Source organism: Epargyreus clarus, unplaced genomic scaffold (assembly GCF_041222505.1).
Source record: "Epargyreus clarus isolate Ecla_fem2 unplaced genomic scaffold, WU_Ecla_fem_2.2 ptg000003l, whole genome shotgun sequence".
NCBI lineage: Eukaryota > Metazoa > Arthropoda > Insecta > Lepidoptera > Hesperiidae > Epargyreus > Epargyreus clarus.
This window is the reverse complement of record NW_027332211.1, coordinates 1,769,432-1,794,535: the sequence shown is the minus strand read 5'-3', so window position 1 is coordinate 1,794,535 and position 25,104 is coordinate 1,769,432. Positions and strand designations below refer to the sequence as shown.

At 35.5% G+C, this 25,104-nt stretch overlaps 1 protein-coding gene across 2 annotated transcripts in view; it reads left to right on the top strand.

Annotated features, from left to right (window-relative positions):
- Positions 1–25,104, top strand: part of LOC140749757 (neuroglian) — a 54,305-nt gene that overhangs the window by 4,742 nt on the left and 24,459 nt on the right. For both annotated transcript variants that reach the window (XR_012103122.1, XM_073082920.1), the window contains exons 4-5: positions 21,067–21,684; positions 23,449–23,639. Coding sequence is in view for 1 of the 2 variants with exons in the window: in XM_073082920.1 (XP_072939021.1) it covers positions 21,067–21,684; positions 23,449–23,639 (809 nt within the window). In the remaining variant the exon portion in view is untranslated. The remainder of the gene's footprint in view (positions 1–21,066; positions 21,685–23,448; positions 23,640–25,104) is intronic.

The following is a 25,104-nucleotide window of genomic DNA, read 5'->3' as shown; positions in this document are numbered from 1 at the left end:
TGGACTTTCACCTAGACAGAGTATATTTGTGACTTACCTGTTTTTGAAATATCTTCCTGTATTCTGATTCTGGCTCAGATTTTTCAACCGGTTTTTCTTCATCTTCCTCCATGATCAACTTTTTTCGGCAACGTTTCGACATGATAATTTTCAACATAAAGACAGCGGTCCTACTTCGTCGCTACGCAGCCTCGACTGCGTTGCACAACACTAACCACGTGAAGCTAGCGTGGGGTGCGGTACGAGGTGCGTGGGGAAACGAGGCGTTCCCAACCTCGTTCCGCACTGTGTTAGCATTATTATTTGTTCAGTGCGGTACGAGGTCTAACAAACCCGACATTAGGTTGGTGTACCATAGAACTAGGAATCAGTAGCACATCACAAACATATAGTTATCACTCTCCTACACTGAACCAGACGGAAGTTATGCCTCTCGCACCACAGAGAAGTTAATGTTTTTTCTTACCGCTATAACGACCAGACATGGACGAGGTGTTTTAAGCCGCGTTCCGCAGCTAACGTGTTAACGTGAATAAGTTCATATAATGATATAATCACTTGAATATACTACGACCAGTGGCTTAGGTTGGTTGTGATGACGCATATTAAAACCAAAAGTCATATTCATGGTATCAAAATATTTGAACCTCAGTTCGTTACTTAGTTTATTGAACGGGTGCGGGTCGTACCCGGGCTAAGTTTTTAAATATTCGCGTAAAGATATGGTAGAAGTCAGCTCACAATATCAGCTCGTATAGGCATACTAATACAAGAAAATAAAAATATTTGTATCACACACATGTATAATTATTAATTATGTACGAGCTAACAAAATTACTATTATTTTGAAATTAACAATTTTCCAAGTACAAATTTTTCATTTACATAAATTGGTATTTCAAATTACTTGTTAAACGCTATCCACTTAAATCATTAGACAATAGACGTGATTAATCATTAAATTATTTTAATTTATTTAAAGGCTTCATCTTAACATAGATAATAGTAATTAGCGTAATTACATCTGCAGAACAATGTACTGAGATTCTCAATTAAACGTTCATCGAAGATCGGACTCTGGTTTAATTCATGTTTTAATTTACGGAACGGCTTCAGAAACTTTCCGTTCTGCTGGTCGCTTTCAACTCTTCCATTCATTCGAGAGCATTTCTCTGCATCTACTTTCCTAAAGCCTCTGCAGAAGGTATCGCAGAATAGTTTACTACATACTTGCACTTCGCATATGCACTTCGCATTTAATTAAAAAAGCTTTTAAAATTAATACGCTCGAGATGTAAGGATTTTCCGACGAGATATTTTTCTTCCTGCATTTCGCGTGCCGGGAATATGTTGTTCTGAACATTTTTAACATGCGTCCTGGAAATTTATTACTTTTAAAAGTATTTTAAAAGCACTACATGAGCTACAATATTTTCCAAATTACAAAATTCCAGTTCGTGGTTTTGTAACATGGGATATAATTACACGTTTGGATCAATTCATTCGTTTCAATGATTGTGTACCTTTTTTTTTTTTTTTTTTTTTTGTTGACGAGGGGGAAACCTTCAAAAGGTACCCGGTGCCGTGGGAGCGGCACAGGGTTATGTGGGATTCTTACCGCACTAAAACCCCCCCGGTGGCCGTCCTCAGCGTTACAAAGAGGACTCCGGGATCTCCTACGGAACACAACCGGAGTCCTCTGAACGCATTGCCCCTTCGGGCTCCGCCCGGATGAGCTTCAGAGCTCGCCACACCGTCTGGTGTTTACGACGCTATGCGACCACACATACCGCCGTCCTTCCAGGAGTCGCTTGCTAGACGGTTCGATCTCCCACTCTCGCCGCCCGCAACCCCGGAGCCCCCAATTAGTCGCCTCTTACGACAGGCAGGGGATACCGTAGCCCTATTCTGGTCCCGGAGCTACAGGGACAAAAAGAACTAAGTACGTAGTTCACCATAATCACGTAGTTCAATTATTGATTTTTATGTATGTATCGTGTTGGTTTTGAACAATGTAAAACATCAGTTTACATATGTTGCGGTGTATATATTTTGCGGTTTCCGTTAAAACTCACCATAGTCTGTTCCGCTATTTCAAAATGTAGGTTATTTTTACCCGTATTTTTGCCGCTGACCTGATACACAAGTGGTTACAACGCAGAATTAAATTAAGTTCACGAGAACCATCACGTATTTATATCCAGCTATCACCGTACGCGTAGATATATGTATATTTGAAGTCCATCGCGGCCTACATATCGGCCTAATTTTAGCGGTTGAAATCAAAAATCAAAATCAAAATCAAAATTTTTTATTCAAAATAGGTTCTTTACAGATCACTTTTTGAATGTCAAAGCAACTACCACCACTTCACAAGGTGTTTCGTTATGGAGAAGAAGCGGCGAAAGAAACTCCATAACACACATCTTTTAAAAAAAAAATGTTTTTGACAATGTTCACTTAACGTAATGGTACATGTGGAGCTGGAGCTAATTCAGACCACACCGTTTTGTCAGTCAAATAATCACTTACTTTATAGTACGCTTTTTTACATAGCGTTAGTTTAACGACATGTTTAAACTTTTTTTCTGTGAGATTCAAAATGTGGTCGGGTATTTTATTGTAGTAGCGAATACAGTTGCCCACGAAAGATCTAGCCACCTTACATAATCTACGTTTAGGAATTACTAATTTATTTCTATTTCTGGTATTAAAGTTATGGTGGTTACTATTTCTTTCAAACATATCAGTGTGTTTTCTTACATACATAATATTTTCATAAATGTATTGACTATGCACCGTCAATATATTAATAGTGGGAAACAGTTCTCTTAGGGACTCACCACGCCGCAGACTATATATTGACCTTATTGCTCTTTTTTGAATAGTAAATATAGAGTCTATGTCAGCAGCACTGCCCCACAGTAGAATGCCATAAGACATAATGCTGTGAAAGCAACTGAAATAGACAAGTCTGGCAGTGGGTATGTCTGTTAACTGTCTAATTCTTCTGACTGCAAAAGCTGCAGTACTAAGTCTGCTGGACAAAGCAGAGATGTGGGGACCCCACTGGAGTTTAGAATCAATGGTAATCCCCAAGAAAACAGTTTCGTTGACGAATTGCAAAGTCTCACCATTTAGAGCGACATTCATCCCCATACTCCTTACATTTGGTAGCATAAATTTAATACATTTAGTTTTATTAGAATTTAAGAGTAGGTTGTTTGCATCAAACCAGTTCTGAATCAAGCAAAGAGTTTCATTAATATCGTTCGTATCCTGTGTTTGTCGTTTTACTCTAAACACCAAGGAAGTGTCATCAGCAAACAAAACAACCTCAGATAAATCCTTTACTACATTTGGCAAATCATTTATATAAACTAAAAATAGAAACGGACCTAGGATGGAGCCCTGAGGTACACCTATTTTAATATTAGAACCTGCTGATAATGCTCCATTTACTTGCACTCGTTGGACTCTATTGTTTAAATAAGAATTTATCAACTTTAGAGAATTTCCCTGAATACCATAATATTGTAATTTTAACAATAAGGTTTTATGATCAACACAATCAAAAGCTTTAGACAAGTCACAAAAAATACCTATAGCATCATGTGCTTGTTCCCAACAATCAAAAATATGTCGCAGCAATTGAACACCAGCATCTGTGGTAGAACGGCCTTTAGTAAAGCCAAATTGCTTTTGATGTAAAAGATTATTCAGTTTAAAATGAAGCAACATTTGCTGTAAGAGGATCTTTTCAAAAATTTTACTTAGAACAGGCAGTACTGAGATGGGTCTATAATTGTTGGGATCTTTAGTATCACCTGCCTTAAACAATGGAATTATTTTGCTATGTTTCATTAAATCAGGGAAACAGCCCTGATCAACACACATATTAAAAATAGTGACTAAGTAGGGAGCTAAAGTTTTAATGATTGATATACAAACTTTTACTGACATTCCCCAAATGTCCTCTGTATTTTTAACAGTTAATTCTTTAAAAGCTTTTAATATGTCATTAATTAAAATATGTCTAAATTTAAATTTAATGTGACACTGACTTAAATTCTCTTTAAGGATGGTCACTGCTTTAACTGGGGATGATTTTAAAAATTTAGTAGTATTAAATGGTATATTCGAGAAAAAAGTTTCAAATTCTTGTGCAATTTCTTTATCTGAGGTAATCTGACCACGTTCAGTAGTAAGAGATACTTTACTGATACTTAATCTGCAAGTTCGTGTTTCGGCATTAATTATTTTCCAGATTGTTTTAATTTTATTATCAGAATTTTTTATTTTATTATGTATGAACTTAGATTTAGCTGTCATACAAACTGATTTAAATATTTTAGAATATTTACGAACATATTCATTGAAGTGAGGGCTACAGTTATTCTCTCTTTCACTATAAAGCTCGAAAAGTTTACTTCTACTTAGACGAATACCTTTAGTAGCCCATTCACAAAAACTAAGTCTAGTACTCTTTTCATACCTAACTTCAGAAAATATTTTTTTAAACTCTGTGTGCACTGTGGAGAAAAATGCAGAATATAAATTATTAACACAAGTGCTATGGTTCAGAACTGACAACTTATTTAGTAGCACTTTATTATATTTTAATAAACGGTGACTTGTAATTGGTCTATGAAGAAACTTTATGTTCCCTTCCTTGGATATGTTATATTGGATATGGACAGACTGCCCCTTGTGATCAGATTTAATCTGATTTATTATAGATTTTTCAACTACAGAGCAGTTACAGAAAATGTTATCGATGCAAGTAGCAGAGGATGAAGTCACCCTGGTTGGCTCAAAAAAACTATATTCAAAGTTATATGATCTAAATAAGGAAAGTAATTTTACTTTCAATGTGGTGTTTTCTAAAATATTCACATTAAAATCACCACAAACAACAACATATTTCTTACATTTGCAAATAATATCCAAAACATTTTCCATTACACCTTCAAATCTAGAAAATGTTTCTATGTTAGGGGGCCTATACACGCTAACCACAATAAGGCTATCCAGCTCGACACATGATAATTCAATAACACGTTCAACCGAGAGCCCCACTATATCCAAGCGTTCTCTTGATTTTAAACCTTTACGAGTTATTATTAATGAGCCACCATGGATAGCTGACTCACGGCTGAACGAACTAGCAATAAAGTGATTTATATAGTTTATTTGTGTTTCACCTTGTTTTAACCAGTGCTCTGTTAAACAAATTATATCATAATTGTTACTCTCTAAAAATAACTCCAGTTCCAGTTCCTTACTTGAAAAACCCTGGATATTCTGGTGCAATATTTTTAGAGATGAAAACTTTTTATTGCTAGTTTTATTATTACTAAATTTACCCATGTGAAGACATTTATTTGAAATATGTCTCTTAATTTGCTTATTATTATTATATTCATATGAATTACTTACATAATTATTTATTGATATGTCAATGTTATTAAATGAATTACTATTTGACAATGGTTGTAAATTAAATAATTTGCCAGAGGTGCACTCTGTTGTCCTATCATTTAATTTAAATTTTCCAATGTCAAATTTAAATTATTGGATGTCAATAATTTTAAATTATTATTCTGCTCAATAGAAGCAGGTTTGGTTGCCAAGTTTTTGGCAGAAATGTCAAAATAAAATTCTAGCACAACAGCTATCCGTCTTTTATAAAATCTAGGGAGATAGTAATTATCCCCTGTCAAATAAAAATTCATACTAAACGAGTTAGTATCAATCAAATGAAATTTATTATTATTGCACATTGCAGTGTGCAAAGTCATATTTAACTTATATCTAATATCATTCTCTTCGACTGGCAAACTTTTACTATAGGGGAATGTAAACATTACAATTTCCTTTAAATTAAGTTTTAACAAAGTATCCAAGTAATGTAATAAATGCTTTTTGTTCACATTTCCCCTATTTCCTATAAAGATAACTAAGCTTGTATTATTCTTTAATTCAGTATTACATACATTATGCATAATCTCATGGAAAGATGCATTAGGCATACAATTATTTAATACTGATCGTCCCGAGAGAGAACTTAGTAAACTTCCCATGTCCTTACCAATTTCATCGCAGTATATCATTACATTATCATTACTGTATTTGAGGGAACTGTTGTTTACATTTAATGAACTCGAGCTGACACACAGTGATGACTGAGGTTTTATTTTTGTAGAAGATGGAGGTGAAAGCCCACACCCCGGCTGTGACTCGCTGGCACATTTGCAACCACATGACAAAAAATCACTTTCCAACAGTTGCAAACGGGCAGCATTAAACTTATTTAATTCTAAGAGGTCGGTCAGAGCCTGAGAGTGCCTCTCGACCAAAGCCTGAGATTTCTCATACATGCAGGTCATCATCTGCAGTGAGGATTCTAAATTTGTTATTTCGGAATTTAGTGTCTGTGTTTCAGCTTCATATTTTAATCTATTGTTTTCTAATTCAATTGTACATGTATTAAGCTCTTGTAGTAAGTGCAACCTCTTCTTTGTGGTTGGCACAGTTTTAAGGAATTTCTTTTGAGTATTTAACAAAGTTTGGGTTTTATGTATATATCTATTGATTTTTACATATTTTTTTAACTTGTTTTTGCTGCATCGAGTAATCCCCTTCGTAGAGGCAGAATATATTGTATCATTGCCTGTTAAATCTATGACACTTATGTTGTTGGGATTACTAGAAGCAGCAGTAACAGAAACATGGTCACAATTTATTAATTCATCGAACAAGCTTTGGGTTTTTTGTTCCTCGGACTTATGGGTAACTGATTCAAGCCTCATAATTTGTTGGTGGGCTTCATGCAATTGTTTTTCTAACGAGGTTATGGTTTTCAATGCTACCTCATAGTCCTCACAACATTTATTAAACCCTTCAACAATACCTACAAGTTTATCCCGCTCTTCACATACAGTACTATACTGTAAGTGAATATCGGTTAATTCACTTCTTAACAATTTATTTTTATCTAGAATTTCCAACAGTTCCCGCTCGTTATCATCTCTCTCGTTATTCAGCTGATCACACCTGTCCCTAGCAATCTTTAATTCCTGCAACGCGACCTGGAGCTGGGACTCCTTCTGGTTAGCGAACGCCTTGCGGGTCGTCATCGTTGCGTTATATGAACTAATTAACTCGGTTTACAGGTGAAACCCAGGCTAGTATCGATATTTAGTATGAAAGATTGCTCCGGTAAGTCTGACAGCGAGAGAGGTTATGCCGGGCAAGTAATCAATCTACAAACTCGTCAAATTATGTCTGTTTCGTTACAAAACAGATAAATGACTAATGGTTAATGAACACTTACCCAGTTATTATAATGACAATCCGTTTTAACTGTTAACTTCACTGTAATTTTAAAAACACATAACCTAACGTATCCTCACAGTTATACGTCAGATATGTTTACACGAAATTTAATTGTATTTCTAGTTATTTTACAAAATTAACATTTACTTGACCTTATTTACAAATATACTGCGACTTATTATTATAAATAAACTGTTTTAATCAGTTAAAATATTAAATTAATGTTAATTAAGGACCGGGACGATCAGCTGACGCGAGTGTTGCCAGTCGAAAAAAATTGGCGTGTTGCATATTGAGTTAATTAACCCAATATGCAACACGCCAACGGCTGCGTGGGTCACGAATACGTCTGCGATTGTTGTACCCTTTCACTGTTCACTCGTACAGGTCTTTGCCCTAGAGAGTTGTCTATTCGCGATGAAATTAGTGTAGCCAAGCAGTCCATCTGGTAAATGGCATTACAGCCCGTACACAACTTTTCAAATCAAAAAAAGGACAAAGGTCTTATTTGAAGTTGATCATAGTTGCGTTGCAGTAATTCTAATGCGGAACGCCTTAAGTAACTATATCTAAGGAATTTATTATGCTCTATGAAAACTGTTCAGATTATATTCCAGTAACAGTATAAGCCAAAACAAAGTAGGTATATGTCCAACTTCTGAAATTATAATCAGAGTCGTAGCAAGCGCCGCAGACCACAAGGAGAAAGAGTAATTTCCATGGTAGTAAAAGTAAATTATAGTAATGAGCAATACTAAAGACTGACTTAATGCGCTTTTCAATGCTACAGTAAGAAATAATTGCAACTTCTCTCAAGTTTCTTAACAATTCGCATTGTACTAGCGAGAGTTTCCAGACATTGTCGTAAATAACAGTGTAAAATTTGTTGCATACTGTTCGAAATTGTGCGATAAATAAAAAAAAAAAAACTAAAGATGAACGATACATCTATGTAGTCGTAAAGGTCTCATTAAGTAGACCTCGGTAGCCCTATAAAGCTCAAATGGAGGTCAATCGTTACTTGACCGATTAGTTGCCACTATTTATCTGTTACACGTGTGTCTATTTCAGACAATTCTCCCTCACCTTGCGGCCTATTATTGTCCCAACCGACCGACTGTAGGCTGTGCAGAAACTAGGGATCTCTAATTAGCAACTATACTGGAGTAGAGGATGTGCCTAGTTGCTAGCTATTCCTCGTTTAACCTGATTTAGAAATTGATACTCCTCGCAAATATAAACTTTACCTTCAAGCAGATAAAATCAGTCTCATGTTACTTCCTGCGATATCTTCTAATCTTTAGAAAAGGTCCGTTAAAATTAATCTATCAATAGTACCTACTCACACAAAACGGAATTTAGAAACAATATTGTGTAGTTTTACATCATGCAAAAATATAATGACTGCATACACAATAGACGATTTTTTTTAATAACTGACCGTTTATAAGTTTTTATTGGTGTGAACAGGAATGCCAGGCGGATATAAGGTTTTACGCTCGGCTAGTCAGGCTAAGGGCGATGAGTACCCGGCGTAGATAACGGAAGTAATCGAAAGGACCTATAATCATTGTGAGTCAGAAACCAATGCAAACATAGTAACACACAACCAGACATTAATGCATATAATAATACGCATAATGTATGACAAACACAATAATAAATATCGATGATATCGATAAATTATACAGGCGAGTCGAGTGCATGCAGGCACACTCAGGAGCAGAATCTTGTATTTGATAATCCTATTTCATTGCTTACTATGTTACTTTCATAAGTTTAAAACCGGAATGTAGTAATGTCTGCGCTCTGCAGTGCAATTAACTTACTATTACATTACATCGTCGAGAGACAACATTTGGTCAAATTGGCCTAAAGAGGAAAAGAGAGAAAACCATAATTTTCCAAAATTCAATGTTTGGCACATTGTGAAATGTGTTTTTATTTGCAACTTATCGCAACATTCCAATCAAACGTTAACGGAAGGAAGTAAAATACAACAGTTGGTGATTTTATCAAGGTACATCACTATCTACGTCCTGTACAAACAAACTGTGAAAGGCCATTAGTAAAACAAACCTATCGATTACTGAAAATGTCGTTCAGTCGAGAATCGTGATTCGTTCCGCTTTTTCCTCTTTGTCTACTGTTCCCTGGAGATATCTGAGCTTCCTCGTCTCTATTCGGAATTTACTTAAATATCTGCATTTTCCTGATATAACTGCTTGTAGAAAATTGTGCAACTTTAGTCGTAAAGAATCTAAATTGCACATGCAAGGTTTTTAGATTCATCTGATCTAGGAACACCAACGTTACCATCCAAATTAAGACTGTAACGGACTATAATGCCATGTAGGCGAATACATTTTTTATATTCAAAAACTAAAATTCGTAATATGATTGTGGTTAACATGTGCCACTCTCAGTTTCGTTATTTCGCGTGTTCCACAAAAAGATCTTGAATTCTCACATATAGTACATAAGTAAATGTTAATTTATTTACTGCAATCTACACAGAGTCATCAATCTTAAATGTTCAATATGAAATTTCTGTATAGTAAGTACCCATTTAATTCGATCATGAATCAAAAGTTGCCTGAACTCATTCATTTCAGCTAATTGCCAAATTGGGTTACAGCTTCCATTGAATTTAAATTAGTTCACATTGTAATTGATCTTTAAGCGTTGGTTCATTCTTTAGTCGAATTAAATTAAGGAGATTAGTAAAGTCTTCTACTTCTGCCTTATATTGGAATCGTAAGCCAGATTTGAGTTTCGATTACTATTTTATTCTTAATTACAAGTTTTAAAAGTAACTGCATGATTTGTTGCTAGCTCAGTATTATCGGAGTGTGTCTAAACTGGCCAATTACAAAATCTATAAATACCCAGATTTCTGTTTCGGTGTCGGTTGTCCGGCGCACAACCCGTATTTGTGGTGTTGGGTTCGGAAGTTGCCTTCGAATCGACGACGCGTGACCACTCTCGCGCGCTGCCCTTTTACCATCTTTACCGGTTCGTTTTGCCTTAATTATAAAAATAAACTAAACTAAAATGTTTGTTTTGGTAATAATATCATGGTGTTTTTCGTTACTTAAAATAAGGTTCTAGGTCTCTGGAACAGCGTTTCAAATTAAATGAAACATCTTAGCAAATGTATTTCAAATTTATTATTTTTATACATTCTTCTATGAATTATCACAGCATTTAGACTTTACGAATCATTTCTTTAACATGGCTAGTAGGATCATCGATACAATTCTAGTCTTCCAGGTACAACCCCGGGGTACAAGCAAATGAAATATTTTCTTTCAACTTTAAATTACATGTATGCAATGCCTATACTAACCACATGGCACATTCGTACGGTCCCTTAATTACTTTTCTAACAAAAAGTTTAAATTTTTGCTCCGACCTCGTACCACTTTTGTACCAACGTGTGTATTTTAAAAACTATTGATTGTAATCACTATATAAATTAATGTCGTAGACTTATGGGCACCAGCTCTGGCAAGGCCAACTGGCGTCGTAATAAAATTGTTATGTGCATAGTTCCAGTGTAGTCGTGGTTTGTCTGTGTATGGAAGAAATTGCGAATTCGCAGAACTACTGAGGTCATGCATGCATTTAGCGTGCTCTATCATCATTTAAATAATCCTATCGATTGTAGGCGATAATTTTACAATTATGGTATCTTACTTATTGCGATTAATCGATAAATCATTTGCAGTTTCGCTTCGTATTTGTCTTACACGTGGAATATTAAAATTTATGTTTTTGGTAACGCATGAATCGTATATTGAAAAAATGTACCTGTACTATTGTAATAATTGACCCCTATTTTTAGAATCCCTTATTTTCTTTAGACGCCGATCCAAATGTTCCAAATTAATACTATTCAAGTTATTCGACGCACACGATTCACATATAAAATATGCTTATTTATTATATACGTGTATGTAGTCATCATATTCATTTAATAGCGTCGTATGAAATATTATATCCAGAAGAATCCGAAATCAAGGACTCACGCTGTGCCATACCACAGTAATGAGATAATTCAACGACTAGTAAATAGGAGGATCGGCGGCGACGGCGGGTCGGCGTCGTGTCGCCGCCGCGTCTTTGAGCGAAGCAGTGTGTCACAGTGACCCCGTTCCACCATCGACCGCTTCTCCGAGAATCGTATTTACAATTCAATAATCTGTACCTGCACTTAAATACTATTTGCTACCTAAATGTATATTCGCTGTGCGACATTTCTTGCTTACTAAGAGATCACCAGTCTCCTTTTGATAGGACCGGTTTGAGTATATATATGCAATGGTTAAATTTACTAATTGTGTTAAGTTGATGAAACAAACATTAGTGCTTGGATATATTTAAAAAAAATTATATGAAGAAACCTCTCAGTATAATAATGCAAGGCTATGATTATGCTTCCGGATAAAAATGAGCCAAACAAGAAAGGCAATTATTTCAATCACTAGTATCACTACTTATATATACAAAATATGTTTTATGTAATAAAATAATAAGTAGTTCAGAAGATGCTACCCTTCGTCTTAAAAAGCACTTTGATAATGTTCGATTAGAAGACTTAGATTATCTAAGGAATCAAGAATATCTATCTAACGGTAACTTCAGTAAGTTTTGAAACGGTTTCTTAAGATTTGATGGAATTTAGCGACAATGAAAAATAGTTTGCGACTTAAAAGCACAGAATTCTATTATAGAATGATCATTAGTATAATATGCTTTTTTATTATAATATAAAACGAGGTCACACACAAATTCAACTTTAACACCCCGTAAATTGAAAAATGCCGGAAATATGAAAATATTATTTTTAATGACTTAGTGATAATTTACGAGTTCAGTGTTCTTATTCTACAGCTCACATTAATCTGCTGGATTCGCACTATAAACATCGTAGACCCCAAACTGCTGCCATGACGTATACCACGTAGTACTACTAGGTTAATGGACTCCCGATGAGTTGCATCGTGCCAAGACGGTATAGATTAAGTAATAAATGGGATCCAATGCCAAGTTGAAGACACTAAGTGGATCACTGGGGCTTGGCACAGCTCCATGCAATGTTTGTTCAGAAGACACTTTGGAGCTATTAATCAAAGGCGCTAATTTCTATTACCATTGCAAGCGCTGGAAACTTAAAGGTCTATAGAGTCTCTAGAGTTGTGAAAAGAAAGCTTAATAGACTGCAAAAGGAATACAAGAACTCTAATGAAGTAAAAGTGATAATCGTTAATTTAAATAAATCGTAAAATGCTGCTATTAAAATATGTTTATTTAATGAATTAGCTACAAGTTTTAAAATTTCAACTTTTGTCATTGTAGTAGTCTTTTTATGTCATTGTAGCTGCAAACAAGCAAGAATTAGATATCTGATTAGATGTAAATGATGACATGTCATGCAAATTATCTATCCTATCTGCTTTAGATATTTAAAACCTTTTGAAATTCTAGATTAAATCCAATCTTAAACCACAGACGCGACCAAAGTTCTTACGAAAACCTCAGATTTAGAAATCAGATCTTAACGCACTCATTCGGAGACGCCGTCGGCCGCGCCTTAAACGAACAAATGGTCGGATTTGGAATGGCGTCACACGGCGAGTCCGCGAGGTCGGTGATATCATAACGCATTCGCTGCAAGCTCACATTGTGGAAATGTCAATGGCATGCATGTCTCAGGTGTGCATTGATCGGAGATTACGAAACCAATATTTAAAAATACAGAATGTGAACTTCTTCGATAAAAGAATAGAACCGAACCTTTTTATTTTGAACGGTCTGATGCATGATTTAATTTCGACAATGAATGACTAAGAAAATTAGTAGTAGCTAATAACTCCCGCATCTAGAATTAAGAGTTCAAGTTTTTTTGTTCAATGAGAGTCGAGACTTCTAATAACGACCGCCCACAGTCTATCCTATACATTCATGGAACAACACATATCTGTGTATTGGTAGTGTGCATGATTCATTCCCAAAAAAGTAATTGACGACCCCTTGTGAAGGAGAGGTTACTATACCGGTCTGACCTGCGGAGAGTTTGGGTTTCGATCCATGATCGGGCAGACATTTAGATGGTGAATTTAAATTTCAGTTTTGGGTCTGAAGATTTGAGTACGGGTCTTTATTTATCGCCATGAGACCCAAGTCTAATATGCTCTTATGCGAATAGTACTATTCGTGTAGAGTCATTTAAGAAATATCTGACATAATATCTTACAAAATAAGTAAAGAACGAGAACTTAACTACTTAGCAATGTATCTTTCCATAAATAGGTTGGACTTGATCCCTTCATAACATCGTCACATCTATTTATGTCACAAAGCAGCTGTACTTAATTGTATTTTCTATGTTCATCTGAATAGTATGACAGTCAGTCCTTTCTATATAGCGCTTTTTATATAGCTTTTATATATATTGTTTTTCTCTAGAACATTGTTCATTAAGCTAAGTGGCTAAGTCACCTCTCACTCGAGCACTCTGTACACTCAACCAGGCGCATGAACAACTTGACGTATTTTCATGCAACTTGAGTGAATTCGCAATAGTTGTGCTTCATATAATATGTTTAATGAAGTAGGAATGTAGGTAAGAATTTAGTTAAGTATTTAAAATAAGGCCTCTCTATCGTATTGGGTGTTTAGCCTGTAAGGATAGATGTAATGGTGTTTTAAGAATATATAAATAAATAAATTAATTAAAAGAGGCATCGAAACAGTTCTTACAAGTACACTGTATAAAACCTGTTCAATTGAAGATTTCGAGGTTTTCGTCAACATTTGCTGCGTACCCTTTTAGCCACATTATTATCGCAAAGAAGGCGACGATACAACGATGCCCTATATTCCAGTCGCTGGTGGATAAGGAAAGCTACGGCAGGACTCGTTAAATTTACATTTTGTACCCCGCAAGTGTTGCAGCGCCATTGAATTGTAAATTTCCCGGAACTGAATCTTGCCTTTAATGTTTTGTGCACAGCTCGCCATTTTGAAATTATACCTTACGCTTTCTGAAATCTTTGCAACGAACTGCGACGAAAAGTCGGTTATATATATATTAGCCTTTCAATTTGGTCGTCAACATCAATAAAGTGAAGTCATGTAAGAAATATCAATCATTGCTAACCAAAATAGAGTTAAATAAATAATAGTTAAAAAAACTAAAAAATACGCTTTTATAAAAAAATCGACCAAAAAATGAAAAATAAATAATATTTTAAAAAAACTAAAAAAATACACTTTTTATAGAAAATCCAACTAAAAAATAGAAAATATTTTTTTTTAAATTTGAATTAAGAATAGTGTAAATAAGATAAAAATATTTTTTATTGTAAAAAAAGCGTGGGGTGCATGGTGTCAATAGTTATAAATATTTTATTGATAGATATTGAGTAGAAGGATTATAATTTTGATAATATCTTAAAAAGCACCCTGATCCTGATTATCCTAGTAAGGATAACGGGTCAGAATGTTTAAAATATTGAATTGTCATCAGTCCTTAATAAGTATGCCAAATTTCGAGTTAATCCGAGGTTTTGAAGGGGGTTAAAATCATGTTCAAAGATTCCGTTACATACTAACATACCAACATACATACGTCTCAAGCTAATAAAAGCGTATTAATACTCGGCTTTCAGTCTTGTCTCAAGTTCCTAAAAGAAAAAATACGTTCTGTAATCTTTACTAAGAGGTTCCCCCAAATAAAGTGCTGAATCATTACCATTAGAATTCCACTTACGAGGAAATCGAAAACCTACGTAAACGTGAATTCCCCTCCACGAGCCAACACGTAGAGCAGTGATGGGGAGCTGCGAGCCCCTCTCGTGAGGACTGCCTCCAATCGATCAATACGTGTATACTTTTTACTCGTCTACGTGTCGAACTGTCGGACCTTTACAAGCCACGAGGACATTTCCACTTCTTTTATTCCTATGGTGACTGGCAGTGTATGTAAATGTCTGACAGTTTTCCAGCTCCGGTTAGACAAAGAAACTTTTTTCAAATTTCATGCGTCATGCCGCGGCGTTGAAATGAAAGCAGTTTTCTGGTCTGGGGCTGTCGATTTTTAAAGAGAGCTTTTTTATTCGCTTCTTTTGTATTAGATTTTCGTATGAGAGTATTATATGCGTGCAGTATACTAGTTTAAGTTTGAAAACATCGAAGAAAATAATGAGTAAACCTCATAAAATTTTCATTTATAATGGAACAACTCTTTAACGCGTACCTACAAACGATATATCATCAGTACTCAGGATATTAAATAAGTTTGAACGAGTTCATCTCAAACTATGTACCCACGTCGTTGAAGTCGTACAAATAGGAACTGCAATCTATTTTTTCGCAGGATACGAACGTTGCACGATTATTCCTCTAGCGTAGCTCGCTCGAATCATTTCAACATCAAGGTAAATAATCATTACTGCAGTTAGTCGCTTTTACCTACACCTGGGGTCTTTCTGTGTTAACTTTTGAACCTTTTCCACCAGTGCCACGGTTTAAATTGCCATGATATCAAATTGCGTTGTCCCTAATGCTTTCTAAACTACACGTCTACGTGATAGTCATTAGCGCTGGAGGGATGCTTGTAAAAAGTGCGAACTTCACGTCGTATACGAAGTGCTCGTTTTAACCGGTTTTTCATGTCAACTCGGCCGTTTTGACCGCGTCGGTGGGCTCATTTAGGAATTATGGGGTTAGGGTTACTCCAGGTACATAATAGTAGATATGGTTTGGTATACCTATACCTACAGTTAACAAAAAAGTTGAAAATACATACATGTTTTTATTATTTTATACTATACTCGTATAGAGTCTTATAGTGGAATAAGCATGTAGCTTGCGTTAGTACATGTGTTGACATAATTTCAAGGTTTTAATTTTTTTATTTAAGGAGGCTATTTACTGTTCAATGCTGCCGTGTCTTAAGCAAACCATACTTTAGTCGTTCTGTTTGGCGAGTTATTTAGTATTATTTTTAATATCGTGTTAATGCGTCTATAAACCTCACAGTAAATAAAATCTGCTCTTTCTATATACGTATGTGCAAGAACACAACGCCGCTATAAGAGCGGTACGCATGAAGTCGATGTATCTTAAAGTGCCTAAGAATTAAAAACTCATGAGTGCGTCTTGCGTTTCTTGTATGTTGTTAAAAGCCTGTAGGCAGACAAGTTTCCGAGCTGTGAGCGCATTCACTAAGAATGTACGACGAGCAATTCAGACGCAAACGGACCCTAATCCACTTGGGAGACCGCCTCGGATCACTTCCTCGTCTTCCGCTAGCCATACTATGTACACATGTTGGTTTCACGGTTAAAAACTACGGAATAGGCATGGGTTTCTTAAAAATACTGCTAGAGCAAACCTTTAACTTCCTACTATTATGAACTCGTTTAAAAAGCATTTGCAATTCTTTGTTATGTTTCAAATGTTTTTGTTGGTCCAAGTGTCCTGTATCCAAATGTATAGTAGCTAAGGCTGTTTCCCAAAGGTTCCTACTATTTTATTTAGATTTATTTTGCTTTGTAAACTAACTATATGAACAAGCACTGTCGACACCTACAATCTACATACGTTTATTCATTTCAAAAGTGTATTCATGGGAAATAAAATAAGGCATCTACAAACAGAAGGGATAGGTAGGACAAATCCTGTGAATAATAAAATTATGAATGTTGCCGCAGTCACGTGCGATGGCCAGCATGCATACTAAACTGGACATCTACTCATCTCCAACATCGCAATATCCATTCTCGAAATGTTATAGGGATGAGGCGTGGAATAGGAATTTACCTACTTGTATAACTATTAAGAGTGAATAAATAGAAAGGTATATATTTTTAGTAATATTCAAGTATCTCTTAAATGTAAATATCCATAAAGACATTTAAATCATAGTAAGTAGTAGTAATTTTTGTTGTTAAAACATTGATATTCCGTATCAAATCGATCGGTTTGGCGGTTAACTTAAAGATCTGTGAAACAATCTTATTATGTTGAGACGAAATAAAGCCGTTTGCTATATATTCAACTATTATTTTCAGTTAAAGTTTATAATTATTGACGCTGTCACAAGCTCTTTCAGCGTAATTACTTTTTGAATAATATTTCCTCAAGCAGCCCTTAAGACCCTAAAATACTTATATTAGAGGCCAGCGCTTATCCTGAAGTGTAACTTCCTTAATTGGGGGATGTTGTCTGAAATTCATGTTTCGCGGGCGCTCCAGACTCCGCCTTGATGAGTCACTCGGGAAATTACACAAGAGTGTCCTGTAAATGCGACGGGATTTAATTAAGCCGTATTCAACGTTTACCTTGAGTCGTTTCACTCGTTCATTTTGTGTTATGTTTATAAACATAATTATATGTTTTAGGTTTGAAATTAATTAAAATGTCATATTTATTGAATTTATATAATACATTAAATATTTAAATCATATTACTGTTATGCTGCCAGATCTTCTCGTTATCCTCTTAAATAACTGCTCTGGATGACATAATATATTTTTGTTTTAGGTCATGCTATTTCCATTTTAATTTCTGGAGCAGACCCGTGCCAACTTCTATATTATTTCAAAATTGAATTATTATAATAGTATTAGAGCAATATACTTTTTCCAATACTAAAATGTAACATGCTTTCAGTCATGCATGACAAGGTACGGAGAGGCGTGCCTACACTTTCTAGGTTAGCGGGCTGATATGCAAATAAATACATTAGTTAATTAAACAACCGTGGACTGTGAAGTGATGAGCTACGATTAGAATATGAAATTGAATCATCTTATATATAAAATTCTCGTGTCACAATGTTAGTTACCGAACTCCTCCGAAACGGCTTTACCGATTTTCACCAAATTTTATATGCATATTCAGTAGGTCTGAGAGTCGGCTACTATCTGTTAGAGGCTTCGCGGATTAAATTATTCTGATATATATTCCTGAAATACTATTTTATATAATAAAAGATTCAATTACAACTCCATTATTTATTTTCTCTGACAATTCATTCCTTGACATCTTATTCTCTAAAAAACATAATATCCTTCTTTCTTTTTATACAGTTTCCCGCTACATTGCGGCTCACCAGCAATTAAACAGAGTCTTATTAACATAAAATAACTAAAAAGTATTGTTATGAAAATATACCCTTATACTATTTTTCATACTCCTAAGTGATAAGGGTTGTTCAGTTGTTCACCCTTAACATTTGTTTATTTATATGGCAACACAACGTTTGCCGGGTCAGATAGTATCCTATATAAGATTTCTTGTGTCGCTGGATGCAAATGTTCGAATTTGAAATTGACAACAAACATCAAATGAAACTAAACTTTATTATTCACGCACTGAAATAATCGCTAAAATATTTCATAGAGAACTAGAACTCTAACCACATTACATTTGATTTTATCGATCAATCCGCAATCGTACTAAAACATTCAATTCGTAAACATAAACCGAGCGCTGTCTAAATCCAACATGGCGCCGGGCACAGCCGTCGTACATAGGTAGTGTTATCAAACGAACAGTTATAAATTATTCATGATTCAACCTTGACTGAGTCAACGCTACCATCTCGCGGGCTGAGATACATCGGAAATATTATTATGTCACCGTTAATATAGTTTGTTTACTCATAGGTTAGAACACTTGGTCGTTGAGCCCTGACGCTCGGAGAACACGCTGAATTTAATTTTCGAACGCTGACATAATTTAACGGTTGAAACCATAGACAGTGGAGGAAATTCAAATTTCAACGGAACTTTTTATGAGTTTAGTTTCGTCATATATTTACGTACAGATAATGAAGTAATATTTTCTTACAATTATGAAATGGAGCTGTAATAGTTACTTTGGAAATATTTTCGAACCATTTTTATATGTGAAATTAGAACTACGATGGTTTTGTTATTTAAACATACTTCATAAATTTTATTGAGTAGTAATTTCTACACCGGTAAACAAATTCCATTTGACATATAATATATGACTACCATATTGGAATAAAACTACGATGTACAAATAAAATTTCTGGTCGTAATTTATTTTTGTAATGTAACTCCCAAAATGAAATCTCTAACGAAGTTGTATTCTCCTCAAACAAAGTTGTAACGTGACTATCAAACCGATACAAGTCTGCACTCTACACATACTCGAACCGGTACCGCCAGTTATAGCGCTACGTCGCTTCCGGCCTTTGAGAGATACCCGGAGGGCTTTCCATCGAAAAAGTGCACCCTCACGACTCCTTTGAGGGCTCTCCTGGGGGTAGTTATTGGGGAAACTTTCGTACCATCGAACGCGAAAAGGTACGGGATGAGTTGTGTTACGTACATCCTTACTACATCGTCTTCTTACTCGAAATTGCTTTCGTTACGATTATTTGTTTTATCTACCGGTTTCTCGTTTGTTGTTTTTGTATTTTCGGCACAAGGTCCGACGTCAAGGTGGCTACGTCTATCTGTTTTTGTATCCAAAATACAATTTTCATACATTCTTATTTATGAATGCTAGACTATTAGTGTTTCTTGTAATATCAACCACTCCATACATGTACCTGATATTCGTAAAACTTTATCAGGTTGTACGCTTCCCGAATATTTACTCATTCCCGTGTGCAAAATAAATACGAAGGGACTGAACAGTCGCCCTTCATTTTATTATTTTTCCGTTGCCACCGTAACACGTCATTGCCCTTCTGAGTATCGCGTGCCAAAGATATCGTATCTTACTATATACATGCGTTTCTACAAGTTGTTAGTTCAGTTGTATTTGTTATATTCCGTATTCCATGTACGACTAGCACTATTATAAACTATTTAATATTAATAATATACTTATATATATTGTATAGTATATTGTATATAGTATATTGTACCTGATAATTTGTAAGTGCCGTCGTTGGCCTATACAAAATAAATATATTTCATTTCATTTCATTTAATTATAGCTGACGACATGTCATATTTTTATTTATGATGGATACACACATGCCTTGAAAATTACAGCATAGAGAAAAGGTTCGACATACTATACCGCCATCACTCGTACAAGAGAACATGTGTCATAAAATTCCGAATGCAGGGTATATTTAGCTTGATGAGTAATTGGGCATTGCACATCCACGCCCTATAAAGAATTTAATGCTCAATAATAAAGTATTATAAAATTAGTCTTAAGTTCTTTACTTATGTCTTGTTGTTGGTTGTATCAAAGCATATGCAAAATCAGGCATATAAGAAGGTTGTCCTTAACATGTTTGTTTACTTGAAAGTCATGAATGACTGTTGTGCCGTTACCCGTAGAACTAATGATCTCATCTCATGCCACTGACGTCATTACGTTAATTTATACTATATGTTTCTGACGTAACTTCTATACTAACTTCTATACTATACAAACATGAGGATGTAAAGTTATATGTTGTTTACAAGAGGTAATATTTGAAACCGTTCATTAGAATCGGAAAATTCTTTCACATATAGATAGCAACACTACTCAAGTTATATAAAAATCTTTGCAAATTAAGTAAAAAATAGCTGTTTGACAATAGGCATTTAAAAAATTATTCATAAATTTAATACGATCGGGGATACCCCTCCATTATTATTTAGTTAAAGCTACTTACAAAATTCGTGGTTTGTACACATTAAGCATAATGTTAACCTTGTTTTTTTGTTCAAACAGGTACCGATGGATTAAAAACGGCAAACCTTTCGAATACACAAGTTACGACAATCGAATCTCACAGCAACCCGGCCGCGGTACGCTCGTGGTGAGCAAGCCGCGAGATGAGGATTTGGGACAGTACCAGTGCTTCGCCTACAACGAATGGGGTACCGCCACGTCCAACTCGGTGTTCCTGAGGAAAGCGGAACTCAACTCGTTCAAGGAAACTGATGGACCCCAACTGATCGTTAGGGCTCAGGAAGGACAACCCTTCAATCTCACCTGCGAACCTCCCGATGGCCACCCTAGCCCAAATGTGTACTGGATGTTACAAGGCGACCAGGGGCAGCTGAAAACTATCAACAACTCACGCATGACTCTCGACCCCGAGGGAAACTTGTGGTTCTCGAACGTGACCAGGTTCGATGCCAGCGGAGATTTTGCATACACCTGTGCCGCCAAGTCGGTGTTCAGAAATGAATATAAGCTGGGTAACAAAGTGTTCTTACAAGTGGACCAGACCGGCATATCGCCGACGTCGAACAAGCACGCACCTGTCAGGCAGTATACCACCAGGAGGAAAGAGAAAGCGTGGCGTGGGAAGAAAGTGGAACTCTATTGCATTTATGGCGGGACGTGAGTATATTTTTTCTTTTATCGAATTTACGCTATCCGATTTTTTGAGGATTATGATGAAAGGGTTGAAATTTATTATTTGAAGTTTCTGTTCTGTTTTTTGAAAAGTTTTCCTAAACTTCAAGCGACAAAATGTTAGTAAGAGAATTTGAGAGACAAATTTGATTCACAAGTTTCGCCCTCTCAGCTCAACAGCCATCCAAACTCATTATTTGCGACAGGAAGTTTTTCAAAATTCAAAGAGAATTTCCAAGTTGTCAACGCTGCCTGCTCTCGACATGCTTATCGTAGGATCTTGACCCGTTGGCGTCGCAGGAGTACCGACTTGCCAAATAGGTCGCCTTTTGGCTCGCTGGCCGCATACAACATTTGCATCGCAGACGTTGTTTTAATTGCGGCTATAATTCAATGAATCAGTTCCCTTATGCATCAGCACTGCAATCGCGGCAATGTGTCACGTCTCGTTACGATTCCAGTTCTATTTTAGTGTCAGTAAATCACGCATGGTGAATGTAACCACACAAACAAGACACTCGGGATAACTCTTATACATGTTTACGTCAATAAGTCTGTCCTTTTGACCGTCAAATGTTGAAATTACGTTAATGCATGAATATATTCAAAATCGAAACATGTTATTCAAACTAGATCGCTCGAAATACTCTTGAGGATACCTTAATGGCAAAAAACCAAAACTGTATATCACAGCAATGTTACTCAGACGGCACTATTAATATTTTATCCATATTGGCACTTTAGATGAAATTTGGAAGGCCGTTGTTTTTAGTATTGTTAATGATGTCAATAGTATCTTACGCGCTTGTATAATCTTAAAAAATGAAGTCCCTTTTAGTGTTTCAACTAAAGGATGGAAAATAAATATAAAAATTAAAGTCGCGGAACTTCAGAAAACACATGAAATATGGGATAGATTGTTTATTATTTTTCTTATAAGTTCTGAAGCTGCGTATAAATTTGTTTACCCATTGAATTAAAAATTAAAATATGTTTTACAAATATTATTCTCAGATGAAAGTCTATTTCGATTGTAAAAGTACCTGTAGTATTACTTAGCAATAACTATAAGAAGCATTCTCTAAAAATATATTCAAATATCAAATACCACACAGTAGTTGTATGTAACGTGTTCAATCATTAAGTAATATAAAGTTGTAATTGCTTCCTTATCAGAGAGTATGTTTCAGTATTTCAATTACCCCGTTTGCCTTGAAATGAACAGGATAATGTGACTTCATTCATCCACTATCGGTGAATTACACGTACCTTTACCTCATAGTCAATGAAGTATGATTACTACAGAACAATAGTTTTTACGCTACGTTCCGCTCTCGTTGATATATTCGCTAGGTGTTGTGTTAACGGAAGGAGTTATTGATAATAAGAATTTATTCCTATTTTTTCACTAAATGTTTTTTTTTTTAATTAGTAGTATATTTCTTTTTACGTCTAAAAATCTACCATCATACATGTTACTACTTGTATATATTGGCGTAAGATTATAATGAGTAAAATGGATAGAAAACGAATGATTTCATTTTAAACATTCGTTAGAATCAGTGTATAATAATAATCATATTCTTTCAACTCTCATTTAGCCATCATAGTTTATATCTACAAACAGATCTAATTTCTATAGAACAAACATCTTGTGTAACAATCATGGCACAAATTCCCTTAGGTACTTAGGTCGTTAGGTAATTCCTCCTTCATACGAGATTCTCCTAACATGGCAGTATATTCCAGGCCGTTACCCCAAGTGGTGTGGAAGAAGGACGGACGGACGATCCTGTCGTCGCAGCGCATAACGCAGGACAACTACGGCAAGACGCTGGTGATCAAGCGCGCCGGCTACGAGGACCAGGGCTCCTACACCTGCGAGGTCAGCAACGGCGTCGGCACCGCGCAGACTTACTCCATAGAGCTCACTATTGAAGGTGAGAGTTTAAATCATATTTTGTATAGTTAGCAGATAATTTGTTTAGTTTGTTGTATTCTTTTATGTGTATGAATCGCTCGCCACAATTGACGAGGGAGGTAAACGTTATGCTTCACTATAAGAAAAGTTTTCTTTTAAAACCATTCTGATTTTGTTCTCATTTTCATAATAACCTTTTTTTAAATCTGATGTGATATTGGTACGATGGATACATCTATAACTGTAAATTATTCACGAAGTATTTTTGGAAAACCGATGGAATATTGCATAGAAATTGACAAGTTCTTACAAAGTACGCGGTTTAATAATCCACACAAATTGCAAAGTTTTTTTTGTAAAGTTACCCTAAAAGAGGGGAAAATGACAATAAAAGAACTGCCGATCGCCTGTTTAGCATACAATAGGAGCCGAACTTGGACCGTAAATTTCGCAACATCAAGTTTTAACTGCTTCTTTTCACATAACAATTTGTTAGGTGATAACAATATGGACTTATATATTATTATGAACACTCAGGATTATGTAACTGGTTATCTATATAAAGCCCATTTTGGAAGTTGTCATATAATAATATTTTTAAGAGAGGAGATAATTTGTGTGCCCAGTCTCCACGTTAAGTTTTGAAAAAATAGCTTTAAATAAAACCAATACAACCCCAGAACGCTAGGTTCTGACTATTAGTATTTTCAGTTGATGAAAGCAAATCTTACGCAGTTGTTTCCTTCTGCTATTTTGCTGCCACACAATTAAATTTTTGGTCATACCAACGTGACAATACGACACTACACTATGCGTAGTGTATTCCGATATGCCTAGTATTGTTAGCAAATGATTTCACATACGAATATGTCAGCACGCTTACAATACGTTCGGTGGGAACGTGCTGTAAATATTGAATGCGCTTTGGTCCGGTACAGCCGGGACCACCACGCGATAAGCTTACTCGTTACTGCCAAATTCATTCACTTTTGACCCTGCATCGTCTAAGGTCTCTAACTACTATCACAAAACATATTAGTTAAATCCTTAAAAATAGCTGTAAAGACAATTTAGTATCAAATGTATCTATTTCAAATGCTGCAATAGTTTCCTATTAGATGGAAACGGATCATAAAGAAAATATAATGACTATACGTAGGGAGAGGTACAAAATATGTTGCTATAATTTTTGTTGATATGTGATGGGGCGGCGATGTCTCCCCTCGCTCCGGGGGGCGGATTCACGATTCCATCGCTAACAGGGTTTGCCCTTAGCCCCACGTATGTTGTAATTGGATTGACCCTTGAAGTTGGTGGGTTATCATTAGATTTCTGGGAAAGGTGATAATAATGAAGGTTATAATTTTCTGATCCAGTGGGTACTGATCTTCTGATAGTACAGTTAAGTGGTATGAATTTCGGTCGCTCATATTCGGATTCAATTCCCACGTCGATTTTGTGCTGTTTTATACTTATTTATAAAT